Source organism: Delphinapterus leucas, chromosome 5 (genome assembly GCF_059928025.1).
Source record: "Delphinapterus leucas isolate spDelLeu-1000000601 "Yukka" chromosome 5, BTC_Dleu_Yukka2, whole genome shotgun sequence".
NCBI classification, from domain to species: Eukaryota; Metazoa; Chordata; class Mammalia; order Artiodactyla; family Monodontidae; genus Delphinapterus; species Delphinapterus leucas.
The window spans coordinates 93,982,047-94,008,385 of record NC_143133.1 but is presented as its reverse complement, the minus strand read 5'-3'; the positions used below and the strand labels follow the sequence as shown (position 1 = coordinate 94,008,385).

General features: G+C 34.4%; 1 protein-coding gene across 3 annotated transcripts in view; it reads left to right on the top strand.

Annotated features, from left to right (window-relative positions):
* ANTXR2 (ANTXR cell adhesion molecule 2) overlaps nt 1-26,339 on the top strand; it is a 164,764-nt gene that overhangs the window by 131,807 nt on the left and 6,618 nt on the right. The window contains exon 17 of one of the 3 annotated variants that reach the window (XM_089912112.1): nt 336-26,337. The exons of the other annotated variants lie outside the window; for them this stretch is intronic. Coding sequence (XP_089768238.1) covers nt 336-365 — 30 coding nt within the window. The 3' untranslated portion in view covers nt 366-26,337. Of the gene's footprint in view, nt 1-335; nt 26,338-26,339 lie in introns of those variants that run through there. 3 annotated transcript variants of the gene reach the window in all.

Here is a 26,339-nt window from a genome sequence, read left to right as displayed (position 1 = left end):
TGTCTTCTCAATCCCCACCTATTTGCCTTCTCACCTTTACCTTCCGTGGGTGATTCTCTGTAGGAGAAATGTGGCGGAGGGCTGAGGGAACCTCACACTTATCATTGAAGTAGCCCTAGTGTGGACGAGTCTGTCTCCACCAAAGCCATTTGAGACTAAGCCCAGATTCATGAGTTAAATAATTCGGGTAATGTTTGAAAAAACAACAATGACCTGTTTGAAAAGCACTTATGCTTGATTTTACAAAGTTTAAGAATAGAAAATAGTGGTGTTACTAGGCAATTACAAAACAACTCTGTAATTTTAACTAAACCTCTTTACCTTCCTATTGGCAGGAATCACTCTACCGCAACCTCAAGCCGTAGGGAGAAAACTCGGCTAAGAAGGAAGGAGAATCAAAAGGGCAGGAGACTCTGGCAGCAGGGGTGGACATGCTTAATGTATTGAAAAGATTAATAGACTATTGAAGTTAAAATTGCCAACACAAAACATGTTGTACTAAACTCACAAATATATGTGTAACAACCGTGCAGGCTACAGCTTAGGCCAATGGCTAGCTTTTATATTGTGACAGACATAGCGTAGGGCTTTTTTAAAATTCTGAAGTCTGAAAGAAATACCTTTTATTTGTCACACAGATTAGAAATATACACTTAAGTACAAGAACTCATATTCACGTTTTTTTTTTCTCCGAAGTAGTACAGTACATCATTTTTTTGGTGTGTTGCCAGAATACAATACTGTAAAAATCTGAACTTTTTTTCCTACTGCAGCAGTTTAAAATGGTCATGTGATTTAGTGGTTTTAATAAGTATAACAGTAGTAATGATTCCTATATACAATACAATATATTAACCACCATGGATAACAAAGTAGCAAAACTTAAGGCAATGTACTTCTTTTTCAGCATTATTCACATTTTTCTATAGGGACTGAACTGCGTATAGAGATATTGGCATGAAACTGCAGAAGCATTTTGGATACACTTAATGGGCTTGAATCGTAGAGCTCTCTTCTCTTTCCTGCTTTTACATTGCTGTTCTGCAGCTCACAAAGATATCCTCCGGAGTAAAATATTCTGTAATTTGTATGAGTAGCACTACTAGTGATGTTAGGCTTTCCCAGCCTCTAGCAGGTTTTAATTAACTTGATTCAAACTCAGAAGTGAATGACACTCTGCCTTCAGACTTAGCAAGAGAACTTGCCATTTCGTTCAGTGTTCTTTCCTTCTGACCATCTCTGTCTAAATGGGCGGTAGTAATGTTTATAACCAACCTCATGAAAGCTTTGCAAAGAGTTGAAATAGCAAATTCCTAAAAAAAAAAGGAATGGATAAGGTAGTCATTTATTAGTAAAAACTAGAATAAAATAGTAACCAGGTGTCAAAATATCATTTCTTGTTTTCACTGAAAAGCAATGAAGTATTCAAAAATATTAGCGTGCTGTAGGGCTTCCCTGGTGGCGCAGCGGTTGAGAGTCCGCCTGCCGATGCAGGCGACACGGGTTCGTGCCCCTGTCTGGGAAGATCCCATATGCTGTGGAGCGGCTGGGCCCGTGAGCCATGGCTGCTGAGCCTGCGCGTCCGGAGCCTGTGCTCCGCCACGGGAGAGGCCACAACAGTGAGAGGCCCGCGTGCCGCAAAAACAAAAACAAAAATATTAGGGTGCTTTAAAGACACCAGCACAGTGCTAGGTAGCATGGTTGATGTTCACTACAAATATCTGGCTCCATATTAATTGCCTAATTGCTCCACTTAATTGCTCAAGTTGTACTTTGTCAGTGACACAGCATCTGATGATTTCTTTATTTGTGGTTTAGATAATGAAACAGAAATCTTTTGTTTGAGAATGGCACAATCCAGGCAGTATCTCTATCAGGGTAGATATGAGTTGCAAATTAGAGTTGCAAAAAAGTGGCCCAAGTGAGTGGCAGAAAAGTCACTTGTAGATAGACAATTTTCTGCAAATGTACTATAGTAAGAATTTCAATAAACATACATCCAAAGGCATATAATCAGAAACTGGCTGCCCTAGCCTAAACTTTTATGGATATTGCAAACAATCTTCCAGAGAATTTCTTCTTCTGCCTTGTTTTTTGCGGTACGCAGGCCTCTCACTGTTGTGGCCCCTCCCGTTGTGGAGCATAGGCTCTGGACGCGCAGGCTCAGCGGCCATGGCTCACAGGCCCCGCCGCTCCGCAGTATGTGGGATCCTCCCAGACCGGGGCACGAACCCGTGTCCCCTGCATCGGCAGGCGGACTCTCAACCACTGTGCCACCAGGGAGGCCCTTCTGCCTTGTTTTGTGCTATTTTAGATGGTTATATGAGATTGGTTTTCAAGGAATTTTTGAGCCAAATCTGAATCTTTGGAGGTTTTCCTATTACTGGTGATTGCCTCATTAAGAAACTGAAATGGGCACCTAGTTTTCTTAATGCTACCGTTGAGGCTATAGTGAGTGATTCCCATTCTTTATAACTGAATTAAAAGATTAATTAAATGTATGGGTGTTTTTAAGCTATATAAAATTAGGACTCATTCATTTATTAATCTCTTAAGAATAAAGCAAAAATAATTATCATTAATACATTTTTCCTTCTTTCTAACAAAGATTAAAATGAGAAATGCCTCCAAGTGATTGAATGAATGCAAAGTGAAATTATTCCTTACTTGCTGACTTTGTGTCTAGAATTGTGCAAGAAATAGAAAAATAGAAAATATAAAAATAGTTCTTATTCTTGTGTAGTACTAGGTAGGAATGATTATAAGTGCAATATCATTATAATCCAGAGTGTAATAAATAGAGCTTAAAGTGAATTATTTTAAATATTGTGCAATAATTTTTAAATTAATTGCTTTCTGATTGTTTCATGTGTTAGTTTTTTTCTCCTTCAATATCTTTTAGGTTTAATAAGAGATTTTTATTTCTTTTGCATCATTCTCCAATCCCTGAGACCAACTTGAATACTGTTGAAATATTTCACTATTTCCTTCCATCAGCAATTATGCCTGAACTTTTATGAGGAAATAAATTATCTTAAAAGGAAAAGAAACTTCGATAGAATTAGAAAAATGTGAGAACATTTTGGCTGTTCGTTTAGGTTTTAGATGTGTGATTAAGGGGAAAACTTCTTGTGTGGGAATCCTCTAAGCAGGATTTTAAAGTACATTTATCCCTTGGTATCTGTTATCCACAGAGGACTGGTTCCAGAACACACCCGCACCCTGCCTGCAGATACCAAAATCGGCAGATGCTCAAGTCCCTTATGTAAAATGGTAGTAGTATTTGCATATAGCATACACACATCTTCCTGCATATTTTAAATCATCTTTAGATTCCTTATTATACCTAATACAATGTAAATGTGCTTTCTGGAACTTCCTGGAATTTTTTTCGAGTATTTTCAATCTGAGGTTGGTTGAATTTGCCAATGCAGAACCCACAGATACGGAATTGTGGATAGGGAGGGTTGAATGCAATGCTTCCAATTATACTGCTGATTTAGGAAAGAGAATGGTAAGAGTTTTGAAAGAGAATAGCCAAGGTTTGATGATAGAAGATCTGAAAATAGCAGTTAAATAGCATTGTGTCATTTAAAAATGTATCTGAATAGAGATTGATTAAAAATCCAGTGAAAAAGAATGCACCTACGACTAAATAACTAGGTCATTTGTAGTACTTTTTTAAGAGCTATGATTGAAACAACTGAACTCCTGGGACTTCCCTGGCGGTCCAGTGGTTAAGACTCCATGCTCCCAATGCAGGGGGCACGGGTTCGATCCTTGGTTGGGGAACTAAGATCCCACATGTAGCAGGACTCAGCCAAAAAAAGAAAGAAAGAAAAAAAGAAAAAAAGAAAAAAAGGAAGGAAGGAAGAAAGAAAGAAAGAAAGAAAGAAACAACTGAACTCCTTTAAAGAGAAGCATCATAGTGATACTGGCAATGATGTGGTCACTCCCTACATTTAGGACTATGAATAGCATCTTAATATTAGAATGTGTGACCTGTAATCAGGTTGTACATATGTCAAATCCTGATAAATCCTATTTTCTTACAACTTTAGAATGGGATCAGAGTTTTTGGTGCTTTTTTCTCTGAACAGGAATTTATCATTTAAGAAGATAGATCCTACTGGAAGCTAAGTCATCTCCTGAGAGTACATTAACTCAAATGTCACTCTTCAACATGGCTCTACAATAGCTAGACAGCAATAGAAATGCAGTACATATTAATGCAGTGAACGTGAAATAGTAAATACTCCTTCAAAAAACAAGTAGCCAGTGTACACACAGTTGGGCACAGCATTCTCATTCTAAGTCACCTTAGATTCCTGTCCTTTGATTGAATTGTAAACATCTTAAACTTTCTTCACATCACATTACATTTTGCAGCCAGGAGAAATAAGACTTTCTTCCCACTTGATGTCACATACCTTAGGCACCTAAGCATACATGTCAATGTGCTGTCTTGCTCTTTGGTTTCTACTTTGCTTCCTCATATTCATGTTTGACCCAGCCTTCACCCAAGTTGCTCCTCCTTCTGGCATTCCCCCCAGTTTTAGGTTCCCTTTTTGCCAGTCCAGCTGGCCTTTGAGCTTCTCCTTTCATGTTCAGTATTTCTCCCTAGACAATGTGCCCCCAACTCCTTGTCACTACTTCATTTTTACATTTGTGGTCCGTGATGTGCCACCACAGGTTATGTATAATTTCAGGACTGCTGTTTCTAGTTGAGTAAATTATGTTCTGCATAAAGGTGGAAATCGAGGGACTAATGGGGGCAGTCCCTGAAATCCAGCCCACTTTGTGCTGCCAAGCTGAGTCTTGAGGAAAGGGTGCTTGTTTTGATTGACAAATGCTGTGCCTTTTTTTTTTTTTTTTAAAAAAGGGACATACAGTTTTTAATCTCTCCACATTGGTGGAGGGCATGCATTTTAATTTTGGGAGCATGTTACAAACCTGTCATTCTTAGCAATGGCCAGCACTATTTCATTGTTTTCTAAATAGAATGTCCGGGGTCAATCCTCTGAAAGCACACGAGATCTCACTCTGATGACTATGTCTCTTTCATGAAAGAACCACTGAATAGATAGATATTTCTTTGGTTTGGAACTTGACTAATGGAGGCTTTTTTTTTTTTTTGGCTCCAATATCTGCTCTGAAGTTTTATTTAAAACAATCCTATACACCAGACTATTTGCCAGTTCATGTGTGTTAGACAGAAACAGTGGTAGGAACACATGGCACTTATTAGTGTTCATCATGTGTGAGGCATTGGACTTCCTGGGAATGTTCATGGTCCTCCCACTGACTCCACGAAGCTGTGATGTTGTCCACAATTTATAAATGGGAAAATAAAGTGGAAAAGATACATTGCTCCAAGTCAAATGACTCAAATGGTAGATTTGGTTTTCAAAGTTGGAAAGAGACTACATGCTCCTTTCATCTTATTCAAAAGCATTGACAGTCATTTACTGATACTATTTGTCACAGAAATTCTGTTTTACTGTTTTTTCATAACACGCTTTTCATGTGCCACAGTTCATATCTGAGAGAAAACTCAATATTAACAGCTATTTAGTTTCTTTAGGTAATTTGATTCAATGGTAAGATTACAATTTAGAAAAAGTTAACTTTAATTTGTGGATGTGTGTGTGTGTGTGTGTGTGTGGAATACGGTGGGATAAAATATGTAAATAACTAAGGTGGTAAAGTTTTCTTTTAACTCTTTGTTATAAAACAAACATACTTATTAAACAAAAATTGTAAAAGTTTCAGGACAGAGAAGAAAAAAGTATCTTCTTATATGTATCACACAAACCAAAGCTAGTGAAGAAAGTATTGGGTTGGCCAAAAAGCTCATCTGGGTTTTCGGAAGATAGTGTGGAAAAAACCCAAACGAACTTTTTGGCCAACCCAATATTACCTCAAAATTTTTCTGAACTTGTTTTTTTAAATATAGATGAACTCACACTATATAAATACTAATTTCTGCCCTGCTTTAAAATTGTATCATTATTGTTTTTTATATTGTTACATAGTTTATATGCTAACATTCACATTTTTACTAAACATTTTACTAAGCATTTTACTGTGGTCAGTGTAGGAATCCCTGTGTTTGGATATTTAATAATTTTTCATGGTGGGAAGGGTAGCATTATAACTAATGTAGCAATGATTACTTTTATTCCAAGCTGGGTATTTTTGAGGAGAAAATAAATAGGTTTATAATGAAGAACTAGGGAGGAATATCTTTTGCCAAGGAAAATGCATCACTCTTTTATTAAGAATTGTTGTGAGCCATTAAATAATTATACGAAGAAATTCTTTCTGTACTGCTGTTGCGACCCTCCTGGAATGCCTCCTTCACTAATCTTCCTGCTTCCTCTAGGCTGAAGACCTTCTTCTCTTCTTGGTGGCACTTTTCATGAAACAAACTTAACTCTAGGGGCTTCCCTGGTGGCGCAGTGGTTGAGAGTCCGCCTGCCTATGCAGGGGACATGGGTTCGTGCCCCGGTCCGGGAAGATCCCACATGCAGCGGAGCGGCTAGGCCTGTGAGCCATGGCCGCTAAGCCTGCGCGTCCGGAGCCTGTGCTCTGCAACGGGAGAGGCCGCAACAGTGAGAGGCCCGCGTACCGCAAAAACAAAAACAAAAAAAACACTTAACTCTAGGGTAAGGCATAGGTGTGATTACTAAACACAGTTAATTTTATTAATGTTTTGCTCATATTTAAAATTTACCCAAGTATGAATATTGAAGGCCTTAGTTAATTTACCAATTAATGGATATTTTGTGAGCATTTTAAATTTACAGTATGGTGATATGATTTGGTCTTAAAAAAAAAAAAGAAGAGAGATAAACTATGGTCAAAGTAACATTATACCAGCAGTTTACAAAAAGTTTGAATGGATATCGGAATACTGTTATTTAATGTGTAACCACACGTTACACATGAGTGCCTTTATTCACTCCTTTCTTCTTTGATATTCATTCAGTCAACAGTTTATTACTTTGCACTGAGACAAGTGAACGAGATAGATCAAGTCTCCTGGTGGAGTTTAGCTCAGGAGACAGAAAACAAATATTTAAAATAACTATGAAATGTGAAGTTCTTTGAAGAGTGGTATGAATGAGAGTAAATAGGGGAGGCATATTTTTGTATGTTAATAGGCACACGATAATTTCAGGTAGCAAGAGCTATAAAGAAGACAAAATGATGTAAGGAAATAGAGAATGGCTGGAAAGAGGCTACAGATACGCAGATGCATGTGAATTGTGAATGCATTCAGACAGTTGCAGGAATTAGATTATCCTCATTTAGTGTTATTTCTAAAGATATATCACTTATCTAAATACCATCTAAATTAATACATTTGTGGCAAATAAAACAAATTAAATATGCTCGTTTGTTCAAGAATATCTAATGTTGATCTGGGAACAAATAGTAAGCTCTTACAGTTGCAGCTTTAACCTTGCCAATCACAGACTTCCTGTAAGTGCACTGCAGTTATTTGGAACCTTTTCTGGGTTGGCGTTGGCATTCTTTTGCTAGATTACATTTATGCATTAGTACCATCTGCGCCTGCTGTACCTTCTGTGAGTGAGCCCTGGCCAAATGACTGGCATTTATCTGAAAGTGGAGAGAGAGAGAGAGAAAGAGAGAGAGAGAGAGAGTAAAAGTGAAAGAAAGAGAGGGAGAATGAGAGAGATCCTAGAGGATTTATTCTACTCACTGTTGGCACAAGTGCAATTTAGGAAAGGATAAAATATTCGCAGCTGGTGTCCCTGAATTCAACCCTTATAAAGTTAAGTCTACTCATTTGCTTTCTCTTAAAAAAAAAAAATATATATATATATGAAAAAGCTATTTACTTTCAGCCTGTGATATGCAAACAAGGTTAAAACCAAGTATTTAAATAAGAAAATACAAAAAAGCACATTTGCAAAATTTTCAAGTTGAGAAAAATAATGTACAATTTGAATATATGAGCACTTCTTCTATGACAGAGAATATACATAATGTAAGTTTGGTTTTGTTGATTAGATTTGGTAGACTGCTTGAATTGAACTCTATTTTGGTAAATGTGTTGAAATCGAGACTTAAGAATATTACAGTGATATGTAGGAAAAGTATGGAACATATAATCAGTGTAGTGAATTTATTCTGTAGAATCTTTCTGAGAGTATATCATTTTAAACTATATGGTATTGCAAAATAGATCATCAACTTTCATGCCTAAAACACACTTTAGAGCTGTAAATGGAAATAAATAGATTAAAAAAATTCTCTGATTAGTAAAAATAGATGTGGAAGAGTCCCAGCTCATTTACACTATTATCTGTTTTTACCTTATACCTACTTTCAGTGGACTTGGTTATCTGGTTTCCATACCTGTGGCAAATTAGAAGCAGTACAGGAGAATTGGGGGCAGGGGCTGCGAAAGGTGGATATATCACAGTAATGAGAGGAAGGAGTTGCAAGGAAGAGAATGAGAAAACTGATGGACACCAGACTCAAACACTGCAATCGGAGTTGTTTAATGTAAGAAAAAGCAGCTTCACATTCCCCAAAATGCCCTAAGGACATTGCTGGACTACATTCTGGTATAATCATCGATATTCGTCATTACGAAGCTTTGTCTTGGATATGAGAACATGGGCAGATAACTCAGTGTAGGAAGGTAGAAATGTGAGTATGCTATTGAAAAGAGTTCCATCCTAAACGGAAAGTAGGTAAAGCTTTAGGATTTAATGTAATTGATCCACACCTATCCTTACATACTAGTTTGTATTGTGCAGGTGCTAAAGATCTGAGTTCATTTTCTATGGCCATAAATATGTAAGGTCTCTCTCATATAAGTTCCTTTTGAAAATTTTATAATTCTTTTCATAACATTCTTCAGATTTAATCTGTAAGGTATTTAATTTCTGAATTCTCACTGGATTTAAGTTTCATAAAGGTAGGCATTTCCCCTATATTCCCATCCAGTAATATTTCATCATCTCTAATGTAATTTTAAAAGATCTATACATATATACAAAATACAGAATTTTATTAGTGCTTTAGTGGTGATGATTATGGGTGTTAGAGGTTGACTCTCCTGGGTCTGGAGCTGCTGTTTACTTGCAATGAAGTAAAGGATTTGCCTTCTCCAAGCATCAGTTTCCTCATCTATAATTTCAGGATATTAATACCTGCCGCATAGGAGAGATGATTAAAGAACCCCAGTGCTTACAAAGTCCGTAGAAAAGCACTTGGTAAATAAGGACTAAATTGTATAATGGTTAGTCATAATTCTCACTGCTGTTGTTGTCAGAAAACTATTGGTTATATTCATGTGGAATATAGTTGGTTATGGTTCAAATTATATTTTTAAAAGTGACTGTAACTGGTTTCTCTGCTTTACTCTTTTATGGATATTGAACCATGTATCCGTTTGGGAAGGTCTTCAGAATCACAGTGGTATTGCAAAGTTAACACTAGGAGAAAGAAATGCCATAGTAGTTGCTCCGGTCCTAGGCACTGGGTCCTGTCTCATTTGGAGAAACTAGTGGTGGCAGCAACGTGAAGGACAACTAACGAAAACTTTTATTCTTTCATTAACAGTTAGAATCTTTACATTTTTGTCTTTGATGGCTGAGTCTGTGAGCCCAATGGTTGTCACCTATGTCCACCAGATGGTAGGCAAATAGGGGAGAAGGGCCAACTTGAATGGCTGAGGGAACAGAACAGAGGCTGGGGGAAAACCAGCAGCACCTTTGTCTCCCAGTCTCAATTACCAGGATAATTGTTCCACTCTGAATTACTTATTCCCAACTATTGCATATAGTCAAGACTTTGTTAGCACTCTACAGGGATTCAGATAGTAATATATATAAAATTCAATTAGAGTTAACTTTTTTTTTTTTTTTTTTTTTTTTGCGGTACGTGGGCCTCTCACTGTTGTGGCCTCTCCCGTTGCGGAGCGCAGGCTCTGGACGCGCAGGCTCAGCGGCCATGGCTCATGGGCCCAGCCGCTCCGCGGCCTGTGGGATCTTCCCGGACCGGGACACGAACCCGTGCCCCCTGCACTGGCAGGCGGACTCTCAACCACTGCGCCACCAGGGAAGCCCTGAGTTAACTTTTGAAATGTCAAATATTTTCTTGGCTATATGTCTTGCAAAAATACTGAGCAATAATTATTTTTTTCATGCCATCATTAAAATGAATTGACTATCATGACAGATAAAATAATTATGATAAATATATACATAGATAACCACATATTAGTAATGTATAATAAAAGTCTGTTATATCTTTTAAAGTAAATTAATAAATATTTTTATTTAAACATATCTTCCATAATATTCCTAACAATTATTACTGGTCTATGAGAACTTTTTGATTTTTTTTTATATCTTGAATTCATCTATCACTATAATCTATAAATTATGGTAATAATTCAGTTGATTTTTAAATCCTGTAAATAATAATTATTTATTGTGCTAAATATGTATAACATAAGATTTACAGTTTTAACCATTTTTACATGTAAAATTCAGTACCATGAAGTACATTGACACTGTTGTGTAGCCATCACCACTGTTCATCTCCAGAACTTATTCAACACTCCAAACTGAAACTGTGTACCTATTAAACAATAATTCCCCATTCTCCCTTCCCTCTAGCCTCTGGCAACCATTACTTCTTCTTCTGTCTCTATGAATTTGACTATTTTAGGTACCACATAAAAGTGGAATCATACAATACTTGTCCTTTTTTGTCAGTCTTATTTCACTTAGCAAAGTGTTTTTAAGGTTCATGCATATTGTAGCTTGTATCAAAATATCATTCTTTTTCAGCCTGAGTAATATTCCACTGTATGTATATACCATATTTGTTTATTCATTCATCTGTGGATGGACATTTGGGTTGTTTCTACCTTTTGGCTATTGTGAATAGTGCTGCTGTCAACATGGGTGTACAAATATCTCTTTGACTCTCTACCATCAATTCTTTTGGGTATATATGCAGTGGATCCATATGATAATTCTATCTTTAATTTTTAAAGGAACTGCCATACTATCTTCCACAGTGCACCATTTTACATATCCCTCAGCAATGCATGAGGATTCCAATTTCTCTACCTCCTTGCCAAAACTTGCTATTTTCTGTTTGTTTGATAATAGCTATCTTAAGAGGTGTGAAGTGGGATAATGACAGTTTTGTTTTTTAGCTTCTACTTTTCCACTTATTTTTTTCCTGTTTGTAAACAGGTGGTATGTACTTCCAACTCAGGCATTTTGCTTAGCATAAGAATGCAAAGACAAAAGACTTATAAGTTATGGTAGCCTCATAGCAGCTTTTCCATATAAGAAACACAGTTGGACTTCTTAGTTCATTTAAAAATATCTACAGACATGTTATGTTTAGCTGTCTCCACATTTGCTGAAATTAAAATATTTTAAAAATAAAATTGTTACTTTCACATGCAAGTCTTTACAGATCTTTAAAAATTCTCATTTTCCTTTCTAAGCTTAAAATCAAATCTCTTTTTGCTTTAGTATGGCAACAGTCTCACTCATCTTTGCAGCCACATAAGCTAAAACTTCTAGATGGAAGTTGACATGTGGTTTGTAAAATGGTAAGGTTGTAACTACAACCTTCGGACATCAAGTTAGACACACTCCTAGCTCATTGATGACATGGTTTAATAAACTTTTTTTTAATAGACATGATTGGGATTGCTATGTTTTGGTAACAAATATTCTGGTTAACTAAATCCCCTCAAAAACATGCACAAGAAAATATGAATGATAAATAGTTATTAATTCTTAAATAAATTGTATCCAAATTCTCATTTCAAAACATTGGTTGATTTATTCAACACATATCAATCATTGTTAATTCAGCAGACCTTTGTCCATCTTGAAAGTTTTCCAAAACCATAATTTTGAATCAATTTTACGTCTGCAGTTCTCCCAAGGTAAAGAACATAGGACATTGAAGTGATTGTTTAAGAACACACTGATTGGTGGTAAATTGTAAGATCATTTTGTTAGGTAAAATTTGTCTTTTTCTCATAAAAGTGAAAAGCAACCAAAGAAAAATGCTTTAAAATTTCTTGTCTAGATAACAGCTAAAGGATGTTAAATTTTTCTTTGCTCAGTACTGACTTGTTCATGGATATCACCTCTGTAATAATGCAGTTAAGTGGATAGATGGAAGTTGTTAACACTGGTAGTACTCACTGGTTGCTGCTAATTAATTTATTCAGTGGCTGATTTGTAAAGATGTTATTTTTAATATTGCTCAATAAGAAAATGACCCCAAGTCACACAAAGGGAAGGATTCTCTTGATCTAATCCTTTTAAAATCTGGGATGAATTTTGTAGAACCTGAACAATGAGCTATCAACTGTGGAAATTCTAAGTCTTGAAGGTTAGTATGATTATAGCAGAGAGATTATATTTTTGTTGATTCTGAGTCTCAATAGCTGGTATGATTTGAAATTACTATAAAGTAAAATTTGTGCCTGGATTTCGGATTTGCTTTTTTCTTATTTCCATATGCTCTGTCTTAAACATATGTTAAGTTGTATATTTAAAGCTAGAAGTACCAAAAACCCACATAAAAATATGTTTTCTTCATTATCAAAGGCTTCAATGCCATCATCATTTAGAAGAAAAGAGAAACAGTGAATATAATTTAAGTCTGTAAAACAGACTTTTAATAGCACCATATAGGAGGAACATCTGGCTTTCTTTTTGCAAGGTACATTGATGTTGTCAGTAGAGACTGAATAAAAATGCTGATATGATTGTCCAGGTTTGGGGTTTGCCAATACAAGCATATTTCATTCATTCAGTCTTCTCTAAGTTCTAAAGATAGGTGTGGACTTTGAAGAAAAAATACAATGATATATATTTAGAATGACCCATCTTCCTCATTTAAATCTAAAAATGTGCTGCTGCAGTTGGATTTTTCTCAGGGATGCCATTCAAACCACACATTACATTGTCATCTCACATAGGCTTTCTATCTATGACGGTGGGATGGTAGGTTAGAGTATGACAGCTCAGCACAGCTTTCATTGTGCTGTTGTACGGATGCATGACTACCAGCGCCGCTCTTTTGTTTCAGTTAAAGAGACATTTTCCAGTGGCAAGGTTTTGGCATTGAATTTTCATTGTCATATTTTAAAAGTGTGACAGAGACTGAACTTAAAGAAAGCAAGCTTTATGAACACTAGATTTTTTGCAGTTGCAAAAGGCAATTTCTTGCCTTTTCCTTTCACATTCCTGACTCTGAAGAATATTCTGTTTACCAGTCCTGCCATAGAATGAATACTTTTCTAATAATCTCTTACCAACGGAAGAACAACTCCAATAATGCATTGTAGATTAAAGACTTTCTCATTAATTTTAAATAAGTAGTAACTGAAATTGATTTATCAAGTCATATTTTATTCTTTTAAAGAATGTTTTCATTCTTTTCAACCCCAAATCTCTACTTGTTGATAAAGAGTTCACTATCCACTAAATATTAATCTTTCACATTTGTCAGCAAGTGTCATCAATTTTAAGAGGTTTTTAAAAATATGTGTTTTGGGAAATCTGCATGAATTGTGCTGTATTGTTTTCAAATCGAATAATGTTAGTAATCAGAAAATATAGAATAATTCCTCCTGATACATAACTTGGTCTCTGGAATTTTTATTGACACACGTAGAGATAGTAAGTGGTATGCCACTTGTGTGAAGAAACACCATGTTTCTTCAAATACTGATTTCTTTGACAGGGAATAACAGAGTCATAAAGGAAAATAAACACCCACAAAATCAATTAATTAATTGGGCACTGATTTAATATTTCAGTACTTCATGACATGTTTACATGTGGTTAGGTTACTCGTAATGACCACTCCTTGCTTGTCAAACATGTGTTGTATTTAGATCTAAGAATAATAATGGACTCAGAATACATACTTTTATCTTCTCTGCCTGTTGGAGGTTTCAAGCCTGAAGCAGACCTCGCTTCCTACCATCTGCTCTCTATTTAAAATTGATATCACGTTCAGTTCCTCCCTGATGCCTACTTGTTTTCCAGCTTAGAACACTTCTATCCTCCAGTTCAGCCATTTCCCTATTATGCCTAGCATTGGGCTGACATATAGGAAAGGAGACCTCTAGGACTGCTAGAATATCCATGTCACAAAATAAGCCAGAAAGACTTTTGCCCTGGAACGATTGCCACTATTGCTTAATTACAAGTCAGTTAGCAAAAACTGAAGTGTAGTTTTATAGTTTTGTGTTTATATGTGCAGGCAGGTGAACCACTGTCTTTTATTTTATAGCTTACTAATCATCGTGTAGTTAGATTGAACTATCTCAATATTCATAAGAATATCTATTATCAATATCAATTACATGTTTTAGAGAGATGTTAGCTGCATAGATCAAATTTAGTATTTCAAACCCAGTAGTTATCATTAATTCAGATAATATGTTTAAACACAAACTGTAGGGTGAACACTGTCCTAAGCATTTACAAAATGGTAATGAAAAAAACGATCATGGAACTAATAGTCTGGGAAAGAAGATGGAGTTTAAACAAATACTTAAGATTTTTTTTGTTAAAAAAATTAAAAAATTTGTTATACTGCTGAACAAATTTTGCTATCATCTGAATCTAATTATATTTTGTAGTAGGATATTAGGCTAATTATATTATTTTTAATTTAGAAAATCATTTTGTCTTTGAATATCAGAATTTGTTTTTCTGAGCTAACTGAAAATTTATTTCTATATTCACATCTGTCTATCTATATATCTTCCTACCTATTTATCTATTTGTCTATCAATATCTATCTACCTATCTACATATCCATCCATCCATAAATCATCTATTTGCCCTAACACAAGACCCAATACCTGACTTGTAGATAGACCTAAACTCCAGTTTCTGGATCTGGGATTTATGTTGAATAATTACATGTAGACAATCAAATGGAAATTAAATAATCAAATCCAATCATTTTTAATTGTTTGACTCTTAAATGTACATGTCTTCAGCATTTTTGAGTTCTATGGCCAAAGAAGCAAACTGTCATTTGTATACAGAGGTAACTTATTACACATGAATAAGTAATTAGTATTCTGAAACACTGTCACAATCATGTTTGTCTACTTATTTGAATGTATCTATATGCTTATCTGTGTATAAATGTTTAAACTTTGAAAGTTCATTCTTTCCATTTGAGGGAGATTATTTCTCTAGAGATGGTTTAATATTACCTCAATTATTTTAAGAGTCAGTCTTGTTAGTTGAGATGTTATTTAGGCTAGGAATGTCTGTATTGGTCAAGGGACAAAATTCATGTTTAGTTTCTTTTCAGAGTGTGAAAAGCAAGGGATTCCCATTAAGTGCCATCGTATACTCATTGATAAGTGAAGTGACATCTGGGTCACAGTGGCATCTATCTTTGCAATATAAATCCCTGTGGCTATATATGAAAGGCACGTTCAGACTTGCATGTGCACATAAAAGCAGAGATAGTCTTCATGCTGTTATTGGCCTAATTTTAGTATAAACGATTTAAGGTGCTACTTGAAGTTTTGTTCTCCTTGGTATAAATTTAGCAGTAAATGTAATCATTTGCCTGCTGCTCTAGCAGTTTAGAATGTAGAAGTGTAATGTGAAGAATTTTAATCCACATTACTTATGTGTTATAGAAAAGCATATATCATCTGATACCATACATCTAAATATTAGTTTGTAATAAATACTCAAAATGAAATCCTGACTTTGGGGATTTGTATGTCATTATTAAATATAAAAATGAGTTCAGCAATTGTTTAAAATTGGTTTTATCAAATGTAATAAAAATACCTAAAGCATAAATTTGTTGTGCAAAAATTGAATACATACGTACGTCTTCCATTAGGACTGAATGCCTGGAATGAGTTCACTAAATACTTGCTGTGCTGAAAGAAAACAGCATCACAGTAACTAATTTTCCAGACAAAGCATTAGGTAGATTTTTTATAAATATTTTTCATTTATAATCTAGAAAGTTATCTATAATTACCCTTCAAAATGAAGCTTTAAAAACTGTACATTTCTGTAAGGTATTTTTAATTGGTATTATCAATCAAGTATTAATTTTAAAACTTAAAGTGAAGTTTTTAATATTTGTTTTTCTTTGAAAGAGGCTGTTAAATGATTGAACTTAGTCTCCAATTAGCTGGGAATTTAGCTCTCTGACAAATGACCCAAAGAGCTGTGAATACTTTTAAGTAGAGATAGCTAATGAAATCATGTGCAGGCTGAATTCATCAACATGTTTTTAGGTATTAATTATTTTTTTAACTGGGACAACAAACACTGTTTTAGAGTCCCAAAAGCGAGGATTTAATTCTGAGAAACTAAACTTAGCTATAGAGAAATCATTGCATTCCTAGGATCGTATACATTAGCAAAATGTCTCAATAAATGTTTTTCAGTGATAGTGATGTATAAGCATTCAGGGTTTCTCTTTAAATGTGCCTAAAGCAGTTTGATAAGACAAACAAATGTCTCAATGCCTAATTTCCTAGGAAAAAGACAAATGAATTGCATGTAAAAGTTTTGCTCTCTGATGTTAACAACTGAGGTTAAAATTTTAAGTCTAGAAATACTCAAGTGAAAATATTTTCGTGCGTCATTCTTCCACACTGAGTCAATTAATTTATTCTATGTATGTCCCACCTGATTGAACAGTAGTGATATAATAAACCTTTCATTTGGATTTGTCTCACATTCATCTAAATACATAATTAAAATATGGATTAATTAATAACTAAATAATTAATATGGATTAATTATTATTTAAGTCAGCCATTATTTGACATAATGTTTGGAGTTTGGGTTTTTATTCTGATTGTCTGTTGAGTGTGTGAGGGAGAGAGATTGACAGAAAGTTTGTGTGTGTGTGTGTATGTGTGTGTGTGTGTGTGTGTGTGCGTGTGTGTGTGTTGGCCTTAAGAACTTCGAAGAGTAAATCACTTAACATCTTATCTCAGTCTTCTGTGAAAGAGATGAGAAGGGATCCAGATGTTTACTTTTAGTAACTTGGCTTTTAAAAAAGAATTTATAACAGCTACTGCTACAAGGCTTGGCATCATAGGCTCTCTGCTTCCTGTCTGACTTTATCTTCCACTTTCTTCATTGCTCAGTCTGCTCCTGTCACACTATCTGGATTACTTGTCTACAGATATGCCAAAGACGCTTTCACCCCAGGGCCTTTGCACTTGTTGATTTCTCTACCAGAATTATTCTTCCCCAGATAGTCATAGTTTCATTGACCTCCTTATAATCTCTGCTCTATGCCACCTGAACATCTTTATAAAATTACAGCACCTCCAGCACTGGTCTGCCACACACATGATCATATATACTGACATCATATATACTGACTCTACCCCCTTGCTATGATTCAGAATCACCTTTTTCTTTTGGAATGGATTATTCATAAGTGATGCTGTGCACTGGGTAACACATCACACCAATTGTTCTACTATTTGTGATGCCAAGTTTGATCAGAGAAACCATACTGTAAAAGCCTGATTCATCATATTGATTATTATAAATTTTTGACATGGTGCACATTAGTCTTTGATAAATTTCTTTAGTTTTGGCATAATATGTCCCAGACTCATCTTTTACATTTTCTGTTTCAAAAGTAGAATAAACCATTCAGCTCCAAGGAGCATTAGATATTTTTAGTAGATAATGGTATTTAGAGAACACATTTGGATACTAGGGGTGCTAATTGTTATTGGGTTTTCATTGCTTCTAAGCATTTTCAGCAGGTAGAACTAGGAAATTCAATAGTTTTGAAAAAATCATGAGTTTATGGTATACTTTTTTTTTTTGCGGTACGTGGGCCTCTCACTGTTGTGGCCTCTCCCGTTGCGGAGCACAGGCTCCGGACGTGCAGGCTCAGTGGCCATGGCTTATGGGCCTTGCCGCTCCGCGGCATGTGGGATCCTCCCGGACAGGGGCAAGAACTCACGTCCCCTGCATCGGCAGGCAGACTCTCAACCACTGCACCACCAGGGAAGCCCTATGGTATACTTTTAATTCTGATTTAGCATTAAAGGATCTTAATGCTGAATGTTTTTGAATTTATACTTGTACCCCTTTTCTTTTACAAGAAAAATCTTGTCCTTACCAATATTAAAATACTTATTTGCTCTATCCTATAATATATATAGGTACAAATTAATAATAAAACAGTCTTAGTAAAATTAAGACTAATGAATGAAATAAAACATTTTTTGCTGGTCTATTTATCCTTAAATGATATTCTGTAGTTGGTATACAAACACAATACTGTGTTAAGTCACTTGAAGTAGTTCTTTTGTCAATGTGGTTATGTATCCAGTTCATTTGTTTCAATTTATTTCCAGTTCTTTTGTCTACTGTATTTTATTTCTATCTGTCCTGCCCATTTTTTGTTCTTCTGTTTCTCCTTTTCTGCTCTCTTTTGGATTAATATAGTATTTTTTTGTAATCTATTCCATCCCCTCTATTATCTTTTTAAGCTATACCTCTGTGCTGTTTTTCAGTGGTTGCTCTAGAGATAACAATATGCTTCTTTAACTTTTCACAGTCTACAATAGTATACTAGTTTAAAATAATATATAAATATTACCATGGCCTAACTTCCATTTACCCCTCTATTTCTATGTACTCTTATTATCATATGTTGTAGTCTACATAAGATATAAATTCAATAATATATTTTTCCAAATTTTGATATTATTGTTTTTGTAATCAATAGTGTCATAAGGAAATTTTCTTTTATATATTTATATTTCCTGTTTATGCACATATTTACTTCTGTTTCTCTGTATTTCTTCCTGCACATCTAGGCTTCCATCTATTGTCTTTTCCTTCAGTTTCAAGAACTTCATTTAGCACTTGTGGTTGTTGAAGCCTGTTGTAGATAAATTATGTCAGGTTTTGCTTGTCTTAAAATGTCTTTATTTTGCTTATCTTCTTGAGTGGTATTTTCTCTGGATATGGAAATTTAGTTGACTTTTTTCCTCCCCATTTAGCATTTGAGAGAGTTCCACTGTCTTGTGTTTTCCACTGTTTCTGATAAAAAGTTGGCTGTCATGCTTACTGTTGTTTTCTCTGTACAGAATATCTTCAGCTGGGGGATGATGAGGGACAGAGAGGTATACTCTTAGGATTTTCTTTGGCTTTCATAAATTTTATTATATGTTCCCTGATAAGGTTTTCTGTGTATTTATTCTGCTTAAGGTCATTATGTTTCTTTGATCTGTAGGTTTATGCCTTTCATCAATTCTAGGAAATTCTTAGCCATTATTTTTTTCAAAATTTTCTTCCCTATTCTTTCTTCTCTCTTCTGGGACACCAATTACTCATGTGACAGACCATTAGATATTGTCCCACTGGTCTCAGATTCTCTTTAGTTATTTGTTGTTTTTCAATTTGAACAATTTCTATTCTCCTACCTTCAAGTTCAGTGAGTTTTTCTTCTGCTATGTTCAGTATATTTTTATATGAATCAAAAACATTCTTTATATCTGGTATTGCATTTTTGTCTCTAGTTTTTACATTTTGTTCTTATTCAAAGTTTCCATATTTCTGTGGAATTCACTATATTTTTATGCATGCTGTCCACCTTTCTCATTAGAACTTTTAACATTTTTATCATAGTTATTTTAAAGTCCTTGTTTATTAATTGTAGATTTGCCTATATTAACTGTATTTTCCATTGATTATGGATCATATTCTCCTGCTTCTTTGTGTGTACCATAATTTGTGATTTTATGCTGGACACTGTCATAAAAAATAGAGACTAATCTAGATAATATTTACTTCTAGAAAGATGTATACCCTTCGTCTGTCATGTTGCTAATCTGTGGTTGACCTGGGTCTTGGTTTGTTGCCATCTTAGTTATTTTTAGTTCACTACTGGTTTCCAAAATTTTGAGAGTAAGATCAGGGATTTTCCTTTAGCAGAGCTCTCTTTCTTTTCCTTTTCCTGTCTCTGTCTCTGTCTCTCTCTCCTTTACAACGCACCTATGAGCTTCTTGGTTGCAGGGGAGTTCTCTTTGCTATTCAGCGATGAGGACCATACCTTCCCTATGCCCACCAACCACCACTTTCTGTACTTTGAGAGACCTGTTTCCATATTGATTTCCTGCCTATAGTCTTTGACTGGCCCTGTTCCTTGCACTCTCAGAAGGCCCCATGAGTCTTGGAGAGCTCTTTCTCAGTTCTCTTCCTCCCAGGTTTCAACAGGCTACTGACATGTGGTTCAAGAAGGCCCTGTGTCCCTCAGGGCTATTTTTCTCATTCCTCTCGCCATTCCCCAAATCTTCAATAAGCTGCCTCCTTTCCCTTAGGGAAAGCCCCATGTGTCTTTGAAAAGGTAATTATTTCACTGCCCTCCTGCTTTTCTCCCTAGCCTTCAGTTGACTACTTCTATGTAGGGGTCTCTCTTAGCTTTCCTGCTATGTCTCCAGCTTTTGGGAGGGTTCTGCCTTGCACTTAGTGAAGGCAATTTTAGCCTTCATATCTTACTATTATGAAGTATGAGTTAGATGTTTCATTAAATGCCAACTATATGCCTGAATCTCAAAAAAATAAAGGTACATGGCTATTTGCAAAATAAATATTAACAGTCACTAACATTTTGCAGATGCCATAAGAGAATGAAGAGGAAAAAAAATTTGAAGGTGAATTTATCAAGCAAACTCAGTACTTCCCTTCATGACATTAACTGAATATCCATATGGTGTGTTGTCTCCACTGTAAGGTGGAACATTTATAGGTTGAGCTTCCGTTAGAAAAAAGTATATGGAACTTATATTTCAGCTCAAAATATTTCAGTTTTTTTTAAAAGCAGAGGATAACACAGATTCTTTTATATATTATATGTGTATATATATGTATATATATCTTTCTCTTTGTGTGTGTATATGTATGTATATATGTATATGTTTGTATATATATTGCTGATAGTTGCACATAGTCCTATTATACTGTTAGTATTAAATACATATGGACTACTAACTTTTCCTTTTACTTAAAAAAATGAAGTAAACCTTTCAAGAATTTCTGACATTCAGAGAGAGAAAGAGAGAATAGTAGGTGCCTTCTCTTCACTCTGTACCTCCAGTTGCTACAGGAAATCTTCACTCGAAGAGCCTATTGTATTAAGTCAACATTCTTTCCTGATATTTGTGATTTCCTGGACCTCTTGAATTGTCTTGTGTTTGTTTCCTTGTGTATCTGTGCTTTGTATACAATTTTAAATTTGAATCACTGTTCACTGTTGCACAAAGCATGAAGGTTCAGTAAACTCTTTTTTAAAGTGGATATATAAATAAATCAGCTATCTGTGTTTGAAAAGTCTAAACCAAAGTGTAGTTGTATGCTTCAGCTTGTCAATGGATATTTATGAGGTGAGTATAATACTATTACAGTTATAGCAGTGAAATATATCCTGTGCAGATAGCTAGTAAAGGAGCTTGCAAATGTTAATGCCTGCAGAATTTTAATGCTCAAGAGATGGGAAATGTGGCACTTGCTCTAGCTAATGCTACTCTGGTCACAGTGAAAATGAATTGGCAAAATCAGTTTTCAAATATTGCAACAGAGTTGGGGTCTATATACTTAACCAACAGCAAATATATTGGTTCCTACTGTTGTCTAGTTTTTATCTCTTGGTTTAGTTAACTGAAGAACAGTAACAGCATTGGACATTTTTATTTTGGGCAACAACTTTCCACTCCTACTTATTATGAGACCTAAGAGAAGGTATTGCCAACAATGAAACGTCAATTAACTTCTTACTCTAATAGATACTTGGTGTTGCCTGAAAATCACTTAAGTGGAGTTAAAACTGACAGGTTCTAATTGTGAGTTTAGCCTTTGTTATGACCAGAGTTGTGTTTGTGCTGTATCCTTGGTATATTCTGTTCCTTCTTATACTGATGGAAGGTGAGTAATGGAGTAAAGCCTCTGCACAGACCACTGCTCTAAGAGATGGATTGGGATATAAATACATTTATAGTTTATAAAGAATCATATTGTGCTTATTTTTCCTAGCAGTCAAAGAAAATGAGGTTAAGCTCTCAGTCTTTAGACCTAGGGGTTTTATTCTTGCAGAATAACTTTTGGGATTTTATGGAATAGTATAGTTTCAGCATGCTTTCATGTATAAGCTTCAAATTCATATTAATTATCTGTGTTAACTTAGTTAAGATTAAATTCAAATTAATTATCATTTGACATCAGCTATCTGAACAGTACCTCAGTAAGTCCTACCAGAATAAGAAAAGACAACAAAGAAGGGAATTAGACATATGATCTTTTGTATAAGGTAGAGGTTGAGGTAATACATTTGTTGGAGGGTTTTAAAGGTTTAGATGAGTGTGGAGTCTTTGTGATTAAGAAAGTTGAGAATTAAGAAATATATATTAGTTTCCATTTACTTATACCTAATCTACCTGTAGAGAAATATTGAGAAAAAAATACAATAAAACTTAATGATAAAAATAGAGAAATAATCATGGGCCAAAGTTAAGATAGCTATACCAGAAAATGTACACTAAGAGTAGCAATGCTTTTAGAACATGATGTAAATCTGAGTTTTTTGAAAGTCAAGGCACAAAGAGAAAGGCTGAGTTACATAATTGGCATAATATAATAAAAAGGAAGCACATGAGCTTACCAGAAGTGACATGCTTTTTCCTAGCTAGCTCTGAACTCTCAGAATTGATCCCTTAATATCAACATCCTCAATAGCAATTTTCCAAAATACAAAATTCTCTGTATGTAACCAAAATTCATGTGAGTTCTAGATATGACCAAAAGTTGAAGGGATAATGCTGTAATGTTGTCATAGATTTATTTAGGAAGGTATTTCTAAAGGAAAGTAAAGAAACCAAGTCCAGGTATATTGACAGTTTACTGGTGATCTGGCTTCACATAAGTATGAATAGCTTGAATAATAGGTATCAAACCACATTTTTAGGGTCAACAAAAACAAAATATTATACTGAACTGCAATTTTAAAGGGTAGATGAGAGTGCATCTTCTTGGTTTGGATTAGGGGAGGCTTGCATGTGCCTGCTTGCTCCATTCTTGTGCACCATTCCAGCCATAGTGGTCCCCGATGCACCTTGTAGAACCCCCAGGACTTCATGGACTATAATATGAAAAACAAAAAAACCACTGACCTAGAGAAATCGATGGCTAGCATTTCACTTAGAACCTCACTTTCAAAGATAGTTTTGCCAACTGATCTGGAGAGAAAGGATTCAAAAATTATTATTGATAAGTGCCTGAGGTATAAATATTCTATGTTGTTGATTGAGTGCAGATATATATGTGTGTGTGTGTGTGTGTGTGTGTGTATATATATATATATATACCCTAGCTACTGTGCATGTCATTAGAAAGTTTGATGTTGTATGAAAATTAAAGATTTACCTTATACTTTTATTTAAATATAGTCAACTCCAGTATGCACAGGGCTTGAGGTAGGCCATGTGTGCACATGTACACACACATGCGTGCATGCATGCACACACACATACACTTTTTAAAATAAGATTGCTGATTGCAGACTGGACAAATGCTTGAACAGGCATTTTATGAAAACTCTTAGAATTGTGTACCATAAAAATGAAAATGCTGACTGTGGATTATAAAATTTATTAATCAGTGGCTTCTGCCATACTCACGCATTCTTGAGTAGAACTGCATACACATGGGTTCATCAGGATATTAACTGTAAAAGACAACCTAGAGACAAGTAAATGAGTTTACCTATGGGAACAATGAATGCTGAAGAACTTTGGTATAGTTGGTAGATGGTGGTGATTCCTGAGAGTAGTCAATTGGTCCCTGTAATGACTTTTAAAAACATAAATATAGATGTTTAGAAAAGGCTGCATTTTTGCTGATTGAATTAGGTCTTTGGAAACTTATTTTTAAGCTATCAAATATATAAATATACAGAAAAGATATAAAGTAGAATGTAAGAAATAATATGCAATTCCACTACTCATAGCATGTTTGGTGTAGTCTCTTAGTCTTGTCTTTTACTCTTTCGATATACATTGCATAATTATAATTACATATACATACAAGTTGGCATTTTTTCACTTATTTCCCTACATCTTTAAAAATTTTTTTTAATTTCTATTTTAATGGCTACATAACCATTAGATTAATCATAATTTAATTATTCTCTGATTGTGAGACAGAAATAAATATAAATGTACTGATTATATTTTTCACATTATAAAAATCTCATGGTAAACATTTTGAAATCTTTGTCTAGATACTTTACTTTACAGATACTTTGCTGAATTCCCAACATGAAATTACTGAGTCAAAGAATATAAGCTTTTAAAGACTATTATTACATATGTTGCTTATATATAGCTTTTGCCAATTTATATTTTCCCTAGCAATGCATGAGAGTTCTTTTCTTGCCACAGAAGCTCACTAATTAGGTAATGTTGCTCAATATAAGGTTGCATAAGATGGTTTACATTCAATGAGAGGCAGTTTTATTCCTTTTAAGCCATAATTTTTATTAGGCAAATAAAATGTCATACCCAGATTACAATACAATGATGTCAATTATTAATATATAAATAATTGTAATATTCTACAACTTATTTAAGTAAGTAAATATGCCAATAGTAATCTTGTTTATAGTTAATTTGCCTGGTTGTTTAATATGTTGAGAAGGTAAATTATAACCTGGTCAGTCATTATCTGAATTATCACAATTTTTAAATTAATGTACTTTAAGTGTACTTGGCTATAATCTAAAGTCAGTACTTAAATTCTATTTGTTCTACCTAACTTTATTTTTTTTAATATTTAAGAAATTTTACTCCTAGTCTCTATGTCATACAAAATGAATAAATTTTACAATTATTTCATTGCATCCAAGGAATTCTATATTCCCAAGGCAAAAGAATGGAATACATACATAGTTCATTTTTAAACTAATGCAGTCCTAAGGACACTCATTTAATTCAATTTTACATTGACTATATGTTCTTATTGTTGAAATTTATGACCTAGTGACTTATGCGGCATAATACCAAATTCAAGTTGGTTGAAGTGATTGCCTAATTGAATAAATAATATGGGCATTACCTAAAGCATCACGACAACAGTATACTTTGATTTTACCCATAATTTAGATGCATGATTAGAGCATGATTTTAAGTCAAGAAAATTATTTTTAAAAAATATTTAATTAAAAATTTGAAAATATAGAGAAAATTAATGTTATTTCTCCACATTAATAATTATGCTTTATATTACATGCTTTATTATTCCCTAAACAATTATGCCACCTGAATTCAAATTTTCTGAATTATTTTGTAAAATATAAAGCAAACATAATGTTACACATTTGTTTTAACTCTTGCTAGCAGAAATCTTGTGTTCATTTGTCTTAGCATATTACAAGTTTAGTGGTTTATTTTAGAGACTATATAGTCCTGTTACCTGATACTAGTATTAACCTCTATATAGGGAATAAAGTATTAAAATTATGTCTCTATGTATATTTCTGTATATTTAGGTTGCATTGAATGGTTTATTATTAACCTACTCAATTAACTTTTTAAAAATGTTCAGAGCTTGTATTATTTGTAATTAAAGTGAAATAGTCTCAGAAAAATAAACACTATTACTACTAATATTTTCCATTCTGTACCAGCCAATGATGAGTTGTATGCTCAAGTTATTTTACATTGCTTTACTTGTTACCTTGATAACATACCTTTATTGTATAGGCATTGTAAGCATGAGGATATGGCAGACCTGTAAACCCTGTCATATCCCATTTCCTGTGAATAAAAATTGCTCTGCTGTGTTCTGGCCTAGACTGCTTGCCATGATATCAATGGCAGCCTAACATTCTTGACCTTAAACATAATTGGCATTATATTGATGGGTTTTGTAAGATAGTATTGAGCAGTATTCAAAGGGCCACAGACTCCTAATCACAGCCACTTGCAACCAGGGTATGGTGCCTTGATTTTAGAATATTCTGGTAAGTGGATGGTAGCAGCTAGCATGAAATAATCCCCTGGGAATAAGGTACCTGATGGAATACTAAATAAAAATTTCCTTTGGCCAATAGTTTCTTTTTTTCTTGATTATTCTTTATCTATCTTTTCTCTTTAGAACTACTCTTTTCTATTTTCTCCATATTATCTTCTCTCCTTTTCCACTGTTGTATTTTTCTCCTTTGTAATCTCTTTTTTCCTCTCTCAAATTCATACTTTTTCTATCTTCCCATTT